The sequence below is a fragment of the Paralichthys olivaceus genome, chromosome 2 (genome assembly GCF_024713975.1).
Source record: "Paralichthys olivaceus isolate ysfri-2021 chromosome 2, ASM2471397v2, whole genome shotgun sequence".
NCBI lineage: Eukaryota > Metazoa > Chordata > Actinopteri > Pleuronectiformes > Paralichthyidae > Paralichthys > Paralichthys olivaceus.
Window position 1 is genome coordinate 19,980,710 of NC_091094.1, and position 19,709 is coordinate 20,000,418.

Here is a 19,709-nt window from a genome sequence, read left to right on the forward strand (position 1 = left end):
TATGCATATTCATCTTTTTTCTGCTGACTAGGCTGCACAGCTGGAGGTTTGCAGTTCTCACTGAATTAACGTGGATGGATCGTCATCTGTATTTTGGCTATCTTCTCAAATGAACAGAACTAAAAGCTGCATTTGCTGTAGAAGAGAAAATGAGGAGCAGGACAATTGCATTTCTTCACTAGCTCCATGTTACACATTTAAAGTTTTGTGAAATATCTATTAGAAAATGAAGCTCAAAAAGCAAGAACTGAGTCTCACCACTTAAAAAGATGTGCACATTTAATCATGTGGATTTTCCAGATGATCCAAAAGGAAAGTTAAAATTTTGCAATTGTTTGAGTAGCTTGGGAACAAACACTCATTTCACCCACCTTTCTTTATACTATTAAGATCAATGTTAATTTGATGAATTACAGCCCACAGTGTTCTACTACGAGGTGACTTGAAGTGGATCTGATAAATAAACCTTCAAATGCAACCCCTTAAATAATAAGAACCTAGTTGCACTTCATCCCCACAAAACTGAAAGGTCACAACAGAGGTGGAAGGGGGCATTGATGCAGAAGCTCCAGAACCTGCTGTACTGATCTCAGCCAAACTTCTGTGGCTGCCAGAGCAAGAGAGGCAAGTGGACATTAACTATGCTTTCGTAAGATCAACAAAACCAAACTTGAGTTGTGTATGAAGACGACAACACCACTCATGTCATAATCTGTGAGGTAAGAATGATGCTCTCCTTTATCACAGTAAATTAAAACAGAAGGTAATTGGTGACAACACGTATATGCCAATCATGGTGTAGAACATACAGGACTTGGCTGAAGTACAGAGATTATGTGAAACATGACACTTTACTCATGTCACATCTGCCTGCACCAGACATATAATTAAAATGTACTAACACACTTTTAAGAAAATAAGGGGAGTTTTGTGATATTACTTTCAGGATGCTTGGATAAACTAGCCAGGCTGTTTTAATTTAACTGAAAGCACATGCTCATCCCTCTGGTTTGAGTGGTAATGGGCATTCCGCAATCACGTGGTCGCTAATAATTCCAATCAAACAAATAGTGATGTCTGAATAGACAATAAACTGCACAATAATTTAATGTACCAAACACCCGGGCTTTTGTAAAATTCCTCAGAAATTAAAAAATATTCTATTTGCATTTGTAAAGCAGATAACAAGTGACTAGCCCAGCTCTAAACTAAGGACCAGTTCTCAAAGTCACATTTTGCCAACCTAAAGCCCTTAATCTGTTACCAAGTCTCTCTTAATTGTCATCAGTACCACAAGAGCTCAAGATTATGAAAACTTCTGCCATTTTTGCCCCTTGGTGCAGCTGAGCAGACATTATTTCTAAACATATAGGTTCACACTATAAAAAACAAAGGATGACACCCACTCGACACGTGTGAAAACACTTTTGGCATGTGGTGACTTAACTTTACATTTAAGACCGTGGAGATGCTAACACACATGAAATCAAGATGAACTCTCATTTCACATTTCCATGAGAAAAAAAGTGGACAAGTCAACAAATTTAAAGTCATGTTTGATTCGATTTTGTGTCATGAAATCCAATAACAGAGAATAAATGATAGAAACCACTGAAATCAAAACCTTTCTCTGGTTACATCCAAATCTCCAGCAAGGCTTGAAAATAATTTCCTGACCTCCCAACACTTACTTGCGGCTCAAAATGTCAAACAGTCACACAATATGAAATATCTCTATTGCACCGTAATGAGGCTGCAGGAAAAATCCTCGCTTACATTTTGTTTCTTGTTAAACCACTCACTCTTTTCCAGTCTGCAAACAGAGGTCCATGAAAGTTAAGAGCATCACTTTTGTAAGTTAACATATCTTACATCAACATATCAAACTCTGCAATTCTTAAATGAAAGTGTCAGTGTACTGTTTTAAATAAGTTGATAATTATGAAACGTGTGTGCAGTATGGGACACCACAGTGCCAGAGGGTTATGGGATATTTCTTATCTCTTGCAGAGGAACTTCCCCACTCCTTCAACAGGCCATTCCAGTGCAAGTCAAAGAGCAACACTGGGGCAGTAGTATCCTTTATGTTCTAAGTTATAATGACTAAAGCTCAATTATGTAGTTCCCAAAACAGAAAGCAACGAAATGGAATCTTTGAACTGACATGAAAAAAGTGCTCAAATGAAAAGGAAAACAGACGTGAATGAATGAAAGCATTGAGTCGAACAGAGCTAGTTGCAGGGCACCAGAGCAGAGAGGGCACTTCCAGAGAGTCATATCTCTGTCTGGTGACTGCCTGGGTTTTTTCCTCTTCCTTTCTTAATTTTTTTTAAATTCTTTTAATGTTAGTTGGTTCAGTTTGAAGAGAGCTTCCTCAGGCCCCCTATCCCATCCACCATTTACTAGAACTGCACTGATCAGTGGAAAATGGCAGCTTAATTGTTTGGGAGTTTCAAGAGTTCAAACTGGTCTGTCCGTGTGCACTAAGTGTCACCGGCTCCCCGTTCGGTCCTGAAGCTTTGCCAGCAGAAATATAAACACTTCCAAGTGGAAGCAAATCAGAATGGCATCAAAAACGCCACAGCCCACTTCTTCCAGTTTCTCCATCAAAGCTCAGTCGTTCTTGAATAATCAAACGGTACCAAATCCTGGAGCCCAGTATTTCTCAAAAACCAAAAGAAACCTCCACCATGAAGAATTGTTACACTTCAACCCCCCTCCAATCTAGGCACACCGTCTTTAAGAAGTGCTGAGACACAATACGTTTAAGCACAGAGAGAAAAACAACTGTTTCCCAGCTGTCCCTTCCACAGCCAAGGACAGGGCATGGTGTGACAGGGTAGGCAGAAGGAAGGAGGCTGTGTCAGGTGGTGGCGGGAAGCTAGCCCTGGGCTGGGCTCCGTTTGGCTGGTTAGCTTGGCTCAGCTGCCTGTGGCACGAGCCATCAGGTCCTCTAGAGCCTTGTCCTGATCATTGTTGTGGACCAGCAGCACCTCTTTGATGGCGTCCCGCTCAAATCCCATTTCACCAAATCTTGACATTAGTTCAAGGAACTGCAAGGCCTGGAAAGAAAAAAACATAATACTACTATATATATATATATATATATATCATATGATCTATGTATGTAATTTAAACTTACACAAAAATAATTAACACAGTGTATTGAAGCAATATCACACAAGGCATGTTTTTCAAATGTTCAGCTACCTAAGAACAAAGTGTACAGACCTTTTCCTCTGAGCATTGGTACATCTCTAAACATTCCGCCACTGCACTTGCATCAAAGCCCCGATCACACAGACGTCCAGATAAAATAAGATAATCCAGTACCTTAAACAAACAGTAATTCCAAGTTTATTATATTAATATATTAGTTTATTATTATAAGTTAAATATATTCAAAATGCATCTCCTTTAGTCATTACATTGATTGGCTAAATTAAACACTACATAGAAGACAAAGAAAAGATCAATGTGAGGTTTCTAGGGTTATTTTGTGAAAACAATCAAAAATTCTATCATAGACTGAAATTTGATGATTTCAATGTTTTGTAAGGTTAATTTACTGCCCTCTTGTGGCGTATATGGCTGATGTGTTATTAGTTAGTGATGCTCACTGCTGGTTAATCTTTGAAATGCAGTTGGTACAATTTAAAACTGGCATACCAACCCTGTGGAACTCGTTACACTCTGCTTTTATTTTACCCAATATTTCCTGCTTTTCATACATTGAACAATGGTTGCACAAGTAATATTGTTTAATATTAGCTGCACATATCACAGAAACCGATCCATTCCCATAACCTTTGAGACAACAGACTGTGCAATGCAACAACTTTATTTCAATTTAAGGCTTCATTTACAGATGTACGGGATTGATGTTTCACTGAAAACAAACACAGAAGCAAACACAATTAATTGTTAGGCATGTAGGAGAGAGAGAGTAAGCTAGGAATCCAGATGTCTGTGCATTGGGGTTAGAGGGAATCGCACCTGCTCCACGTTTTGTCCTTGCCTCTGCATGGCCCGTAGGACACCCTCATAGGAGTATCCCATGCCTACAAGGGTTTCCACACATTGACGCTCGCTGGGAGTCATGCTAAGCAAGGCCCCGCCACACGGCAGACCAGCGGATCCTGATCCTGGGTTAGTCTAGTAAAAAACAAAGTAAATACATCAATGATATTTCTCACTCACCATCTCTTTTTATTCCTTTAATCTTTATTGAGTCTTCTTTCTCACTACTAAACTACCTATCTTTATCTAATGGTCAGTCTCTGCTGTCAATCATGACATTTCATCCTGATTTACAAGTATAAAATAAGCAATGAGCAATTGTACAAACATCAGTGTGATAAGACCTAGCTAAAATGACAGAAACCATCTTTGGGAAATAATCATTTGTAATGAACATTGACTTTTTAGTTTGGCTCATTTCCCATTCACTAACATAGGAGTATGGTGTTTATGACCTAAACTGCAGCCAGTCAACAGGTGGTGATTGAGACGCTTTGACTTCACTTTTGGGACGCGGACATGTGAACCATTCTTGTAGGTCTACTCTATGGTATGGAATGACAATAAACATCTTGGATCTTAAGCCTAGTTTATGCGTCACGTCGACGGCGCACCTACGGCGTCAACGTGACGCAGTCGTTGAGCATTCGAAGTTCTGCGTCGAGGGAACGCGTTGCTCTGCAATTCACCGCCATAGGGGGGTGTGGCTGTGTGTTTGTGTGGTTATAGCCGAATCCTCGCTTTTTCTTCCGTAAAGTAAGTGCGCGTCAGGCTACGGCGTCGACGCGACGCAGAAGCATAAACTAGGCTTTACTCTGAAATGGTGTACCACAAAAATCTATACGTATAGAATTTGTCATACAAGCAGTCTGCACTCTTATACTCACCTGTTTAGGTGTACCACTCTTTATGTGGCTAGGTGGCTCAGGGGCAACAATAACTTGGGCCTTGGGAATGGTCGGAGGGCTTCCATTGGGGAGGTTCTCTCTGTGAGCAGGAATGGGTGCAGGGAGTGGGCTGTACCTCACTGGCTCTGGGTCACCAGAATCAGAGAGCTTGGGAAAAGTCAGAGAGCGGATGTTACAGGGTCGGTCATCTGTGTCAAATCCCACTCTCCCAGGATGCCCAACCCTGTCCATGTCCAGCAAGGCAACCAACCCGTTGGGTTTGTGGGAGAAGCCTTGTTTGGCTGGGAGGCTGGTGTTGCTGCTGGGAGGAGATGGGCTGTTTCCTCGAGACACAGACCCTATCTGGGACAGCTCTGGTGGGGATACAGAGAGAGGCGGCTGAGGTTGGGGCTGGCTCTGGAGAATGTTCCTAAGCTCCTCCTTATCGTCCAAAGTTTTGAGCTCCAGCTTGTCAAAGGGGTCCTCTTCCCGCTCAAAGTCTGCTAGGTTGAGGCAGTTCAGCTGCGGAATACTAGGCTGGGTTTTCCTGGGGCCAAGGCTTGGGGCAGGCAGTGGAGTGAGGATGGCATTATGGCTCAGCCCCGCCAAGACAGGGTTCAACGCTGGTGGTAGAAGGTCCTGGTCATCTGCAGCTGACCGGGGTTTCTTCCCTCCACCACCATCAATGTCCTGGGCCTGAGCCAAACACTCCCTGCTCTCTGCCTCTTGCTTGGCTGCTGCTGCCTCCTCTGCTCTGGCCTCTGCTGCTCTGGCCTCAGCCAGTTCAACCCCCCACCGCACGCTACGTCTCTCCAGAGAAAAATCATACTGTTGGGGGGGCATGAATAATTGGGATGAATAATTATGAATACAAGAGTCACATGATATTACAACTCCAGTTCAACAGTTAAACCATCAAAAAAGTGAAATAAAAATAAAAGGAACTTCAACTTTTCTGGCAGGTATGAAATTAATTCAGGGAACATATTATCCCCCATTTGGTAGACTAAATCTCTCCATCTAAATAAGTACAAGCAAGGCACAAGGAGACTTTCTGGCACGACTATTTCTGACAACAAATATCTTTCACTATACAGGACTGAGGGGAGAGCCCATAATAAGCTGTGCCATATATTTGTAGGTCAGCATTTAAGTGCATCATGACACAGAACACACCAGTAGAAAATCTTACCTGTGTGTCCACCAACAAAGAGCCACAGTCAGGCAAGCAGAAACCAACAGGCAGCCCCACTTTGGCTGGGCAGCGGAACTTCTCATTAATCTTGAAGGGAACTTCATCAAGGTAGCTGATGGGTCCTGTGTAGAAAAACAAAGTGCTTATGTGTTAGATATAGAAACTAATGGCAAGATCATGAAGCTAAACTTAACTTAGAACTCAAAACAGAAGAAGGCCCTCACCATTGTTGTATGCATCTGATCCAGACTTCCTCGCAGCCATTTAGAGACTCTGAAAACAGAACTGTGGGGAAAAGTTAATAAAGAGCAGAAGTCATATATTTTCTATTTGGCATCGAGTTGACAATACACAAAGTTTGAAACCATCTTAAAGTGAATTATCCCAGTCGCACTATCACCAGGCGTCATTGAAATTTTGTTGGATATTTGAATAATTTTGATTTACCTGACTCATTGAGCTCAGAAACTGGTCATACAGAACAGTTTTAATTTAAGCACACAAGTAATGACCAAATCACATTGTTGTACAAACTGTTCCTTCTGTTCCAATTATATCACTACCTCAGTGGCTTTGTAAATTCCAATGCTTTGCATTTGAGATCACATAATCTCATTATTTGGTCATGCTGTGCAACAATGGCTGACATTATCAACACAGAGACACCACTGTTTTCACATCTGCTGACAAAGAACTCTGATCTGTCTGATGTAGAGCCACATTCATTGATTACTTATACAACGGGAAGTGCCTGGTTTGTTAGTAAAAACTTCTTAAAGCTCAAATAACTGATATATAATTATATAAATAACACCCAGCTCTACAGCTGATTACTTTTATGTGCTTCTTGATTAAATTACAATCCAATCTCACAAATTCCACACGGGACTATAGCCAGCTATTTCCATAAAAAAAAAAAAAAATCACAATTGTACACTTCCCACCCAGCACAAAAAAGTACTAAAATAGACAAATACATCTACACATCAATGAAGCCAAAGGGACACAAAGCACTTTCAGACATTTCTGGGATCAAACTTTTGCTCAAAGGAAAATGACTCAATCTATTATGGATCTAAATGACTGCACAGATGCACGGCTACTGGACATGTGTGGGTCACAGGTTTTTTGCACAGAATAACAAAAGGCAACTGATAACCTAATATTTTTGGTTAACAGCTTTGTTTCAACTTCAGTCATGATTAGTCTGTCAAAGAGTTTTCAGGAGCTGCTTTAGTGCTGCTTCTTTTGTGTTAAGATAATCATAAAGTAATAGATTTACTACTTACTACTAACCTTTGAAACCTTTTCAGATTAGAACATCATTATGTGTATTAGTAAAAAATAAACAACAACAACATGGTTCTAATTGCTGAAATTATGATTATATGATTGATTATGGTCAAACTGAAGACATATTAGACATTAAAACAGTTTTCTGTCTGTAGCCTCTGGCAATATTCCCACATTAAATGCCTATGAGTATTTTGCAATACACACCAATCTGCTGATTATTCCCACCATAGGTCAGAGGTGCACACATGTGAAAACGTTTTACTCTGAACACATCTGTATAAGTGTGCATCCCACAGGCAGGTGACATGTACTACACTAACCAGGCAAGTCAACACGTCTACGTGAGAGTTGAGTCTTCAGACTTATCACTAACTACTGTTCTGTCTCTTCTGTGATCAGTGGGTCTTTCACTCTCTGCCAGATCTCCTCAGCATTCACTCATGTTGTTTTAGTGGTCAACCTATTGATAGTAGCTTACAGTACTTGGAAATCGAGTTATATAATAGTTCGTCACTTTCTGTTCTCCACAGCTATTTTAACTTAGTATAAGAGCACAATCAAGACGAACTAGGAGGAATGTTCCAGTGAAAAACACAAAACAACTCGTCATGGTGGAGTGTTAGCTCGCTGTCTTGGTGGTAGGAAACTGTTCTTAACTTAAAACGATGGCGAAATAACACCAGTAACTGTAGTTCGTCACATTTTCAGGAAAGTTGCGATAAATGCGAACATGTCGAGGCTCCAGACAGACACGTGTGGCTCGTAATATTGCCAAGAGACACACAGAGGTACATGTTTATTAGCGAGTATCACATAAGTTATGATAGCGTCAATTAGCACCAAGCTAAGCTACCACTATCTTTGGTTACTGTTAGCTCAAAGCGCTAGCAGCAAACATACAGGCTAAGAAGTCCACGCCGGGTTTGACATTCGTTGAATTTGAAGGAAAATCATAAAGTAAGACTGGTCTATTCACCGACACGCGCCACTAGCCACTGGCTAATGTTTTTGGGGAGAAGCTACCGTCCACACCAGCCCGCTGAGCCTCGGCCGTGGCCTGGCAGAAGCGCTGTGGAGCTGGACAAGACAGACCGCTGTCTCCGCTGCCACCGCCCCTGAAACGAAACTGAGTCCCGGAGGAAACACACGCTGCTCTCACCTGTTTCTGCTCCGTCCTGTTCTGCCGAAATACAACCGACGTCTCTGTCGAAGCGCCACTCGAGTCTGACCGTCCTCCCAATGAGCTTTATTTATCTGGAAACCTCTTCGCTGCTTCGGCGTGGGACGCCATCTTGATTTGTCAAGCTCCCTTCCACTGGTTCCTGTCTGACGTCACTCACCTACGTGACGTCAGAGCTTCACTTCCAGCTGAGTCAAAGGTGTCAGCAGCGCAGAGGTCCAGAGGTCCAGACACACTGCTTTACCAAACATCATTTCATCTAGAATCTCATCAATAAATGCTTCTGAAACTCCCTGAATTTAACAATAGGTGAATTTAAGGCAGAACAGGAAAATAAGAAGAACACACAACTCTTATTTTAAGGGAGCTAGTATTAGATAAAATACACAAGTAATGAAGATTCAAGAGGTTTTATCGTACAACGAACTTGTGTTTGTTAGCTCTCTGCTAGCCAACAGCAATAACAATACAAAATAAAACAAATATAAAAATACAAATAACAATGGCTATAAAAATGTACAGCAGGTTTAAAATGTGCAGATAGTGCAGTGTGCAATAGTGCAATGTAAACAGGACTGATTGATATGCAGCTACAGGGGTGTGTGTGTGTTTGTTTGTGTGTGTGTGTGTGTGTGTGTGTGTGTGTGTGTGTTGTTGTCTGACTATAAGACTGATTAACATCATGTTCCGTTCCCAACCTTGAAGGAAAGTTGGTTGATTTATCCCCTTTAATGAGTATAAGCATTGACGTAATATTGGTGAAATTGAATTGCAATTAATTCAATTTAATCTCTTCAGCAAAACAAGCTTGAGCTCAGTAAAACTTTCTAAATAAACATCTTAACTCACTGAAATATGAATAACCTTCCTAAACTTTTTATTAGGTCAAAAAAATCAATGGGGCCAACTTAGAGTTAAACTTAGGTTTACTTGAAGTAAAGTAAACTTCAAAAGCAGGAAGTAAAATGTGTGTTGTTTTTTTAATTGAACAATCATCAAATGTACAAACAATATGGCTCTTCGACCAAGATGCTGTGTGACAAATACGTTTTTTCAGGTTTTCAAAGTTATTTATTTATTTTGTTCAGCGTCGAGTGCGCGCACGTCACGTCGAGAGGCGTACGTGCTTTACGTTCTGCAGACACGCGCAATGATAGCCGGAAGCATCGATGGGAGGAAAATAAAAATCGATTAAATCCACCTGAATTCGCGAGTGTAAACCTCTCACTTACTGCTCGTTTCGCCGTAAATCATCGGCCTCTGGCGCTGCCAGTGTGCGGGAGGAGCCGGCGAGGAGCGGGCGAGCTGCTCCGTTTCAACCAAGTTGCTCGGCAGGGGTTTAGCTGACGTGTGGAGAAGTTGAGACTGCCACCGAGCAGATAAACAAACATAAACAAGTGGCGATCAGCTGAGCGGCGGTCCGGACCCAGCCAGCGGCACGGAGCGGTGTCAGGGAGAGCGGCTCCCCTCTGCTGGAGCCCCCAGCATGATCCACAGGAGACGGTGACTTTACACTGATACCAGGGTCCATGTCAACTGTCAACACAAAGAATATCCGAGGCTCAACACGAGGAGCAGCAGCAGCCACAGGCTTTAGCAGAAAACCCCACTGCTCCTGTCACTGTCTCTTTATCAAGACATAGCCAGGCTAGCATGGACAGCCGGTGAGGTTAGCTTCCAGTGTGCAGCTGTAACTAAACGAATCCATATCACAGTGCAAGGAGACGGAGGTAAACACTTTTCATAACTTTGCTGTTTTCTCCCATAGAGGGCCTGATGGCGAGCTGAACCACTGACCCGAGCTAGCCTGGCAGGCCACATATCCTGGCTGTGTTTGGATCCAGTGTGTGTGGTTCAGCTTGTCAGCAGGGCTGGGATCTGTGCAGGCTTCCTTATTTGTCTCAGAGTCATGTCAATGCAAACAAAGCTAACACATTGCAGGTGTTTGCTGCACAGTCCAATCTTGCCATTAAATAAAAAAAACATGCATTCATTTAAAGTAGAATGCTGAAAATGTAATTAAGCTCATTTTTTTCCCATTACTCTCTTTACCTCCTCTTCCTCCCTGATCTGTGGTCATCGGTGTCAGACGTGGGATCACCATGGCCCACCAGGCAACCCCAAGTTCCCAGAAGGCCCTGATGATGGAGCTGAAGTCCCTGCAGGATCAGCCGGTGGAGGGCTTCCGCATCACTCTGGTGGAGGAGTCAGACCTCTACAACTGGGAGGTGGCCATCTTCGGGCCCCCAAACACCCTGTACGAGGGGGGCTATTTTAAGGTGGGAAACTAATTCTGGATCTACCCCTTTAATCACATCTGCTCCAAAAGTTAATTGGTTCTTCCTTTGGCCATACTCCACCCTTCCACCTAGTTTCAATGGAATCTGTTCTGTAGTTTTTGCATATACCTGTGATAAAACAGACAAACAGCAATGAAATCACAATGTCCTTGACAGAGGTAATATTTATATTACAGGTGTGTTGCTGGGCAAGTTGTTTTATCACTGTGGGATACACAGTACACTCAGAGGCTCATGCTGTTTATGATAAGTTTTTGGTCAGACATTAATGTTTAATTTTATTTCTATGCTTATTACAGAAGTCTTAGTTAAAGGTGGTGTTGTACCGGACTACATTATGTTAAAGGTTCTTTTCCCTCCCATTTACACTCATCGAATATTAAAAACTACTCTGATCATAACGCCTATCCAATGGAAAACCGGCACTAACCATGACCTTACAGTTAAATTCTCACCTCTTTGACAGTGTCAGAAAAACCCTCTCAGTTATGGTAGAGGTTTGGATTGCATTGGTCTTATATGTGTAACCTAGAGTCAATTGCTGCGGTTATTTATGTCTTTTTTTTCACTCTCTGTCTTTCTCCCCTGTCTCTCCTCTCTCCTTGTCCAGCCCAGTCCCCTCTCACTGTGTAATGGTTGTGCCTCAGATGGCTATTTTTAGCTGCAAGACTGATATAAATGGCATCTTAGCACAGAGAAAGAGTAAGAGAGAAGGGCATGATGAGACTCCTCTTTCTTTTCTTTTTTAATATTACTTATTCACCAAATTGAGGCTGCCGTACAGCAAGAGCACAGCGGTCAAGTCAGGTCAATGCAGATGTCGCTGTAGCCCTCCAGGAACGCCAAAATCAGACAGAGCAGTTGTTGCTGTCGACTCACGTAGGTGGTCGCTGTTGATTAATTTGTTTAATTATTAATGTTTAGCCTTTACATTGGCGTCCTTGAGTTTTTTATTGTCATGTTAAGTCAGATGCATGTTTTTTTATAGCCTTGTATCACATGTTAGTTTCCGAGGGTTTTTACACTATAGTCAACTCCTTATTCTTAGACCCTGGGGTCTACTCGACCTTGAGAGGTTTCCAAAATAATATACAGCAAAAAAATTTAAACAAACAACCACATTCATGGGAAAAAAATAGCTTTTATCTAGCCTTCTCATACATTCTAATCCATGACCATCCTACTTTGAGGCAAATTCCTCACTGTGATGCCTGCATTACTACATCAATATATCATTTTTAATATACATTATAATCATATATTGATGAAAAGGTGTGAAAATTCAGTATCACGATTGTCACTATTATTGTAGCATTGTTAAATTTAGCTGAAATGTTCAAGAACTGATACACAATCTGAAGTAATTTCACCAAGTTTTATATTTAAATAATATATTTATTAGTAATAAAAAATAATAATATAGCACCAATACCATATCAAATGTGCAACATTAACGTTGAAGAAGGAATAATAGAATAATAAGCATGGTTTTATCTTGCTAAAGAAGCTTTTTGTTTGACAATGAAACCTTTCCATATTGCTGGTTTTAGTGAAAACTTAAATAATTAAATCAAGTGTACATATAAAAACAACACAACCATTATGTACATGTAACAACAATAGTTTGACAACTTGTTTCTTTAAGTGCAGCCTTCTGATTGACCTGTATGGCTTCTGTAGCACAGTGGAGTTAAAAGTGCACCATGCACAACCCTGTGTTTGTAACAGGGACAAGATCTTTTGGCATGTGTCACTGTCTATATACAGTATGAGTCTGGTAACTGACAGATATTGAAAAGAGAAGCTTGTGCCAGTTTGACATGACAGTGTGTTTTAAACGTCCCAGGGCTGCAGTTGTGTAGTGGCTAATTGTGGAGTGGTGATAGTCGTATCTGAGTGGCAGCAGTTCGTCGGAAGCATGGGCTGGTGTTACAAACACAGACGCACACGCACACACAAACACACACACACATACCCACCCAAGCCTACAAGCCTTTCACCTTGATGATTGTGCAATACATTGGCAATAAAAAATAACCCCAGAAGCACCTCATGTTACTTCATATAACGTCCAGCTCTGTTAAGCGTTGTTAGGAATTATTGATAAGCGAAAAGGTGCGATTGATTGATTAATGTAATTTTGTCTGTTTGGACTATTTCAAAGGAAAAGGTACAGGAAGATGCTTTGCTTCTTTGGTAAACACATATTTTAACCACCATCCTCTGTTTGCTCCTCCAGTCTCACATCAAGTTTCCAGTTGACTATCCATACTCCCCGCCAACCTTCCGCTTTCTCACCAAGATGTGGCACCCCAACATTTATGAGGTGAAACGTTAAGTCTTTGCCATTACTAGACTGACACTCAGCTTCTACCTATACAATAATAAATATGTCAGATCTTTCACATCAAGATTGACATGTTACTATCAGTTCAAACAAACAGACACAGATGACAAAATAACTTCCTTGATGGAGGTAATAACAAAGAGATATTCATCATTTAAAGGTCGTTTCTTCATGACAGATGTTACACTGTATATTTTTTCTCTATCCAGAATGGAGATGTGTGCATCTCCATCCTGCACCCTCCTGTTGATGACCCTCAGAGCGGGGAGCTGCCCTCTGAAAGGTGGAACCCCACCCAGAACGTCAGGTATATCCTACCTCACATCACTACAACATAGACAGGCTGTCCAGTTTGTCTTTTCATAGATCCAACGAATGAGCCAGTGCTCTCAGAGCGTTGGACCCCACTGAATATGTGTGTCCCTATTCATTTCAACACTGGTTTAAAGTACAGTGGGCTTAATTTAAAAACGTGCTCAGTGATATCATAATGCACAATAATTTAGAATTGTCAAATATAGAACATAGGATTAAAAAGCTGAGGTAGAGATATTGCCGTACTATATGGAACAAATCTAAAGAAAAACAAGAAATCTGATCTCTATAATTTTGAAAATAAAGAACACTGTTCACTTTAAACATTGCTTTGTTACCTCTAAAGAACAAGACACTATCGCAGGGAAGGTTTCAGAAATTATTTTAAATTCAGCGAGTCAGCAAGACACATATTTTCGAGGTGCAGAGATAAAGTGCTGAGTCTGTGTTTAAAAACCTGAGCAGATTGGCTGCAGCATGTCACTGGGCTGCTAATAGAAAAAAAGTGAGGTAACACCTCTGTCTGGGCTGTCTTACAGTTACTACAGTTTCAAAAAGACTGTGCAGATAGAACCACAGGATGTGATGTTGGAGTGTCCTCATCGTCTGTCCATCTGTGACTCTTTGTGGTGTTTTTGATGTTCAGGACCATCCTGCTTAGTGTGATCTCGCTGCTCAATGAGCCCAACACGTTCTCCCCAGCCAATGTTGATGCCTCTGTCATGTTCCGTAAATGGAGAGACAGCAAAGGCAAGGACAAGGAGTATGCGGAGATTATCAGGTAATAAACTGTACTTACACTTAATAAGTACAATATGGCGGACCAGAAAATATTTATAATTTGGAAATTGACCTCATACGCAGACTTTAATTTTATTGCTCTCGGCTTACAGGAAGCAGGTGTTGTCAACAACGGCAGAGGCTGAGCGAGATGGTGTCAAAGTGCCGACCACGCTGGCGGAGTACTGCATCCAGACCAGGGTTCCCTCCCAGGACAGCAGTTCCGACCTTCTCTACGACGATCTCTATGACGACGACATGGAGGAGGAGGATGACGAGGATGACGAGAGCGAGATGGAATCTGTAGGCGAAGCCGGGGGGTTCAGCAGCATGGAGGATGGCGGGATGTCCACCAGACGCTACGACAACCAGGACGACTCTGGCAACGAAGACTCGTGATGATCTGGATGATAACTCTCCCCTGCCAACTCCCACACCACTTCCCTTCTTTTATGTGTTAAGTTACAGTGTGTGTGTGTGTGTGTGTGAGTGCGTGCGTGTGTGTACGCGTGTGTGTTTGCGCACACACAGTGGGGTCAAAAGTCTACTGCCAAAATCTTTTCATCATTTATTAAACTAGTACAGAGGATTGGTCAAATAATAGTTCTGTCAGGTACTGTTTTCACTGAAAGTCAGATTTCCACCGTTTGCCTTAATTACAGCTTGCACTGCATCGGTCCAGCGTGAAATGTCTGGCAGAGTCTGAGAATGGAAATGAATCCAGTCTTGTTTAAGGGAACACAGGGTGTGTTTCTGATGCGTTATATTTTCAGATTTTTCTATGTGGAGGCCGAGAATCCATCTTCTGCCTCACAGTTTTAAATTAGAAATGATGGCATGCTTCTGCAGAGTGGAGCAGTGTTAGTTTATTAGGAAAAACATCCACACACTTTTATTTTCATCTCCATTTTCAACTCAAGGTTTTAATTCCCCCTTTTACTTTCTCATGCAACCAGCTCCTCTCATACTTTATTGTAAGTGGTTAGGTTGCAACCATTTTTTTTCTTATCTCTCAACATTGAAATTTCAGTCAGGTTGAGTCATAACCATTTAAGTTTTTTGCTGCAGTTGATTGACCTTTTAACTTTAGCTTTGTTGCACCGATATGCATATTGGATGCTGATGCAGTTCTTTCTAAAGATGCTGGGTAGGTCTGTGTGGTCCCTGTTTGGAGGAAAACAAAGGAAATTGGCATTAGCACGAGTAACCACCACAAAAATGCAACATTGTTGAGGAACATACAGGTGTTGATATTTGAAATTGAATTCAGCAATAATTTAAGAAAATCTTTCCATTGCCAGTAATTAGTTTTAGGAAATACCTAAAGAAATAAAATCACATTTTCAATATAATGTGTATTTAATTGGCAAACTATTCAACTTAAGTTAACAGCTCATTTTGGATTTTGATAAATGATGAAAACAAACTGTCTTCGTGGTGGTCTCTTGAACCCCACTGTACCTGGACGGCTCTTTGTCTCCTGACACATCAGTCTGTATGGTTTTGTGTTGAAAGGCTGTTATGTACATCTCTTATTCAATCGGTTGACTTTTTTTCTTTCTCAACTTGTCCCTTGTTTCCTCTGGGATGGCTCAGACAGTCTGGTTAATGGACACTTGCTGTGTCGGCTCATCAACCAGATGATGAACTGGGCACCTTGTCTCGTTACTGTCCCGTGTCTCTCATAACACCTTTCTATTCAACTTTGATGCAATCAACTTCAACTGACAAACACAGGCTACGCTGTGCCACCACCCTCTTGTACCCACCTTTACTTGTGTCCATAACATCTGTTCCTCATGATTGCTCCAAGCAGCGTCATTTGTTTTTGGGGGTGAACAAGGTAAAGACCTTTGTTAACATCGCCTCCTAGACCTCTCTCTGCCTCTTAAACCTCAGGGCCTCTATAGATTTTCAGTGAGAGAAAGAAAATAGAGATAGAGAAACTAAAGACACAAACTGCTACTCACCGGCACCATTTTTCTTATTTTCTGGGTGTTAGTAGAGAGCAGAGAGTGAACTGAAGTCTCCAAACCCACCGCCAGCGTGTTTACACATGACTGAGTGTTGCTGTTGGTCCTGAATAGGGTTATTTGCAGTTGTTTTCTTCTTGGTAGGCTAGAGTCAAAATTGAAGAAAAAAATAAATACACCTGTAGGGACTTTGTCCTCAAGCCAGTGGTCGCATTATGTTGCAATAGAATATGTTACATTTCGTGCTGTGACTCCAAATCATGCTTTAAATAGTGAAAACTGGACGTTGTTACTGTGCTGAATCACTTGCAAAGATCAACAGGGACAAAATCAACATGCAGCTTAGCTACACACGCATTTGAATGAATATGACACTGATTGCCTGTTGTGTGTGTGTGTGTGTGTGTGTGTGCGCGCGTATCTACATTTACTATTCATCCATTGACTGTGATGTCAGGGTTTATGTTCCTGTCTCTGTGGAATCAGTCTGTCACACGAGTGAGTTTGCCCAAATGACCCTTTGAGCTTTGTCCAGTTGAGAAAACATTCAGTGTGTTTTCCCTGTGCTGTTTCAGTGGGTCTGAATTCACAGAGGATTTGACTGATTTAAAAAAATCTGTTTTCAAGTATTAAACTTGTGAACACATTGAACAGACTAATATTACCTGTATGGCATGGAGTAAACTACACGTTGGAGCTGGGTAACAGTTGTGGGTGTGAATCATTTGCCCTGTTCAACACGACGGAGCACTGGGACAGACCTTTGATTCACACGGCTGGATTTTATGCAAAGTTCAAATAAAACCCCTGCGACTGCTCATGTTAAAGACTATGGAGCAATGGATGCATGTAGTGGATTTAACGCTGTTTGATTAAACTCTCTAAGAGATTCCTGTTGGATTTTAATGTGAAGCCAAAGGAGAGAAACACTTTCTCCCGGCCCAGCCGGCCGCTGTGCTTCGCCGGCTCACAGAGACTAGATTCTGTGAAGGACTCGGAGAGGACGTCTTCTGAACCGGATCTTACGTGGATTTGATATCAAGGCACAACAGGAAATGGAGTGATGCCAGAGATTCTGAACTTTTAACTTTTATGTGGTACCCATTTTTGCCCATTCATCACCATATAGAGATGTGAAATTATAGTCGTTAACAGAAAGAACCAATCTCATGTGTGCCTTCAAAAGGGATATTTTGAAATTTGGGTGAAAATGCTTATTTGCTTTCTGGTGGCGAGTTAGAGAGATCAATACCATCTCAGTTCTGTTTGTGTGACTATGAAGTAAGCAATTAGCTTAGCTAATCACAAAGACTGGAACAATCCAGCAGTAACAACATCCACAGCAGCACCCCTTCAACTCAGTGATTAATATATCTCCAACTTAGGAGCAAAGATTACAATTTGTCATTTGTCAGATCTGCTCATAGCCTGACCATTGCTTTGAGCAAAGAAATCGCCCACCACATAAAATGGCATAAAACAAATTTGGTTTAGATAAAGATGTTAATGATTGAGCTTTAGGTGCTGGGAGGCTGCTCGCTGTAGCTTTATAGGCCACAGGCAACCATGATGAGAGTGGTATCAGTCTTCTCATCTAACTCTCTTCCCAAAAGTGAACATGCATATTTCTTCAAAACTATTCCACTTTTTACCATTTAAAATTGAAACTACAGCCAGCAGCAGATTAGCCTAGTTTAGTCACAAAGACTGGGACAGAACTGTCTCTGTCCAAAGGTAACAACATCTACCAGCACCTTTAAAGATCACTAATTAAAAAAGCATGCAAGTGGTCTCCCTCTGTTTCCAGTACTTGTGCTAAGCTAAGCTAACCAGCGGATGGCAGCAGCATCATATATTTTACTGACACACATGAGAGGGGTATCAATCTTTTCATATAACTCTCTTGTAATCAAAGCGTGTCCCCCAAAATGTGGAGTTATTGCTTTAAAGCCCGTTTTTGCTTAAGTTAAAAAGTAAAAAATCTGAATCTGCACTATTTGTTTTTGTTAGTGTATAATCCAGGCGTAGTATCGCCCTCACGCTAGTATTTCAATGATCAGTTTAGAGCTCTACGATATTAGAATCATCCCCTTTTTGGAACTTTAATGTTTGCCTTGAGTTTTAATGAGTGCAGGTGTAGTAAAGATAAGGAGGGACACGGATTCCCAAACTCATCCCGAGTAATGACACACACTAAAAATGGATCACAGTCTAAGATGTTGAGATGTTATTCTATACACACCGTTAAGTACAAAAAAGACTGAATGACATCAGTTAGGTCATCTAACCTGTGTGTGTGAGCATGTGTGTGCACAGGTGTGTGTTTTTTGAAGTGGGGGGGCGGGTCAACACTGTGAGGTCCCATGAGGCCTTCACACAGTCACACATGTAAAGGACTGAACTGTCCACAATGCTACCACTAACGTGTACACACCTATTGATGTTAATGCTGTCCTTGTTGGTTTCAACCTTTGATTTTATTTCATTATTTTCCTCCAGATTTTGTGTTTTTGAGGATGAAAACATCACTCATAAAGTTTCTATTGTAAAAAAAAAAAAAAAAAATTCATTGTTTGGTTTGTTGCGAAATTGCTATGGTATCTGTTGCTGAGCCTACATGTCTTGGAGAACAGGCAACACAGCGACCTGGTCTTTGGGGTAGAATAAGGAGTGATATGCAAGTGGAGGGGTTTCAGTTATTGTGGTTAAGTTGGAAAATGATTCAAAAATAAATCAGTATGTCATTGAAAAATGCTGGAAGGGTTTCACCTTATTCTGCCATTGATTGCCACAGATTATTACCACAACAGACTGTAGTTAGTGGGCGACTGAAAATATATTAGCTGAAAGCTTGGTTCCCCTCAACTGCTGGATAACTTGACCCTTGATATATCTAGTCATGTATGCCTCATTTAGTTGAATGGAAGTTACACAGTGTTAGATAGATCACATTTATTATCCTACAGCACCGTGTTTCCAGAAATGATGGCCTTGTTGCTGTGGATAATCTATAGATATCAGTGTGAACAGCTTTTAATTGGAACCACTTCCCACTTAAGAAATACATCACCTCTAAAACAGTGCGACATTGTTCCCAGAAATTCATGCTGCTGCTGGATTTTTCTTCTTGAATAATTAAATTTCAAAGCTTTGTGTGCCACATTAAAAATCTATCCATACTTCCCTACTTTCAAATGACCTGTAACATTTTTATGGCCAATTTTATGCAGCATTATGGTCCATAATTGCACCCAATTTGAAACTAATGACGATGAATGCGTTTAATGATATTCAATAACTCATATAAAGACAACACAATAACGACCATGAAGATAGATGGTTATTTTAATTCAGAACTATTAGTTGTCTCCTATCATTGAGGGAAGGACTTAAAGTATCTTCCAGGCTTCATATGA

At 41.2% G+C, this 19,709-nt stretch overlaps 3 protein-coding genes across 7 annotated transcripts in view; 2 read left to right on the forward strand and 1 right to left on the reverse strand.

The window, feature by feature from the left end:
• cast (calpastatin) overlaps window positions 1-19,709 on the forward strand; it is a 208,286-nt gene that overhangs the window by 67,618 nt on the left and 120,959 nt on the right. The gene's annotated exons all lie outside the window — the stretch shown is intronic.
• On the reverse strand, window positions 266-8,995 carry ubap1 (ubiquitin associated protein 1). 2 transcript variants are annotated; one of them, XM_020086809.2, is made up of 7 exons: window positions 8,558-8,995; window positions 6,327-6,387; window positions 6,100-6,224; window positions 4,908-5,735; window positions 3,997-4,155; window positions 3,232-3,333; window positions 266-3,062 (listed from the first exon to the last, which is right to left on the reverse strand). In XM_020086809.2, the coding sequence occupies exons 2-7, from the start codon at window positions 6,364-6,366 to the stop codon at window positions 2,922-2,924; spliced, it is 1,395 nt and encodes a 464-aa protein (XP_019942368.1). In that variant the 5' UTR covers window positions 6,367-6,387; window positions 8,558-8,995; the 3' UTR covers window positions 266-2,921. The 2 variants fall into 2 exon arrangements, with proteins under 2 accessions (XP_019942368.1, XP_019942369.1); XM_020086810.2 differs by lacking the exons at window positions 266-3,062; window positions 3,232-3,333 and adding an exon at window positions 3,826-3,889.
• ube2r2 (ubiquitin-conjugating enzyme E2R 2) lies at window positions 9,631-19,045 on the forward strand. Its single transcript, XM_020086719.2, has 6 exons — window positions 9,631-10,308; window positions 10,668-10,857; window positions 13,118-13,204; window positions 13,435-13,532; window positions 14,187-14,321; window positions 14,434-19,045. The coding sequence occupies exons 2-6, from the start codon at window positions 10,681-10,683 to the stop codon at window positions 14,717-14,719; spliced, it is 783 nt and encodes a 260-aa protein (XP_019942278.1). The 5' UTR covers window positions 9,631-10,308; window positions 10,668-10,680; the 3' UTR covers window positions 14,720-19,045.

Excerpts from the sequence above, each read along its gene's own strand:
- ube2r2 (XM_020086719.2), top strand. The coding sequence starts at position 10,681 with ATGGCCCACCAGGCAACCCCAAGTTCCCAGAAGGCCCTGATGATGGAG. Across the intron at positions 10,858-13,117 it reads ACGAGGGGGGCTATTTTAAG|TCTCACATCAAGTTTCCAGT; the intron begins GTGGGAAACTAA and ends TTGCTCCTCCAG. Across the intron at positions 13,533-14,186 it reads AACCCCACCCAGAACGTCAG|GACCATCCTGCTTAGTGTGA; the intron begins GTATATCCTACC and ends TTTGATGTTCAG.
- ubap1 (XM_020086809.2), bottom strand. The coding sequence starts at position 6,366 with ATGGCTGCGAGGAAGTCTGGATCAGATGCATACAACAATG. Across the intron at positions 5,736-6,099 it reads CTTTGTTGGTGGACACACAG|TATGATTTTTCTCTGGAGAG; the intron begins GTAAGATTTTCT and ends CCCCCCCAACAG. Across the intron at positions 3,334-3,996 it reads AAGGACAAAACGTGGAGCAG|GTACTGGATTATCTTATTTT; the intron begins GTGCGATTCCCT and ends TGTTTGTTTAAG.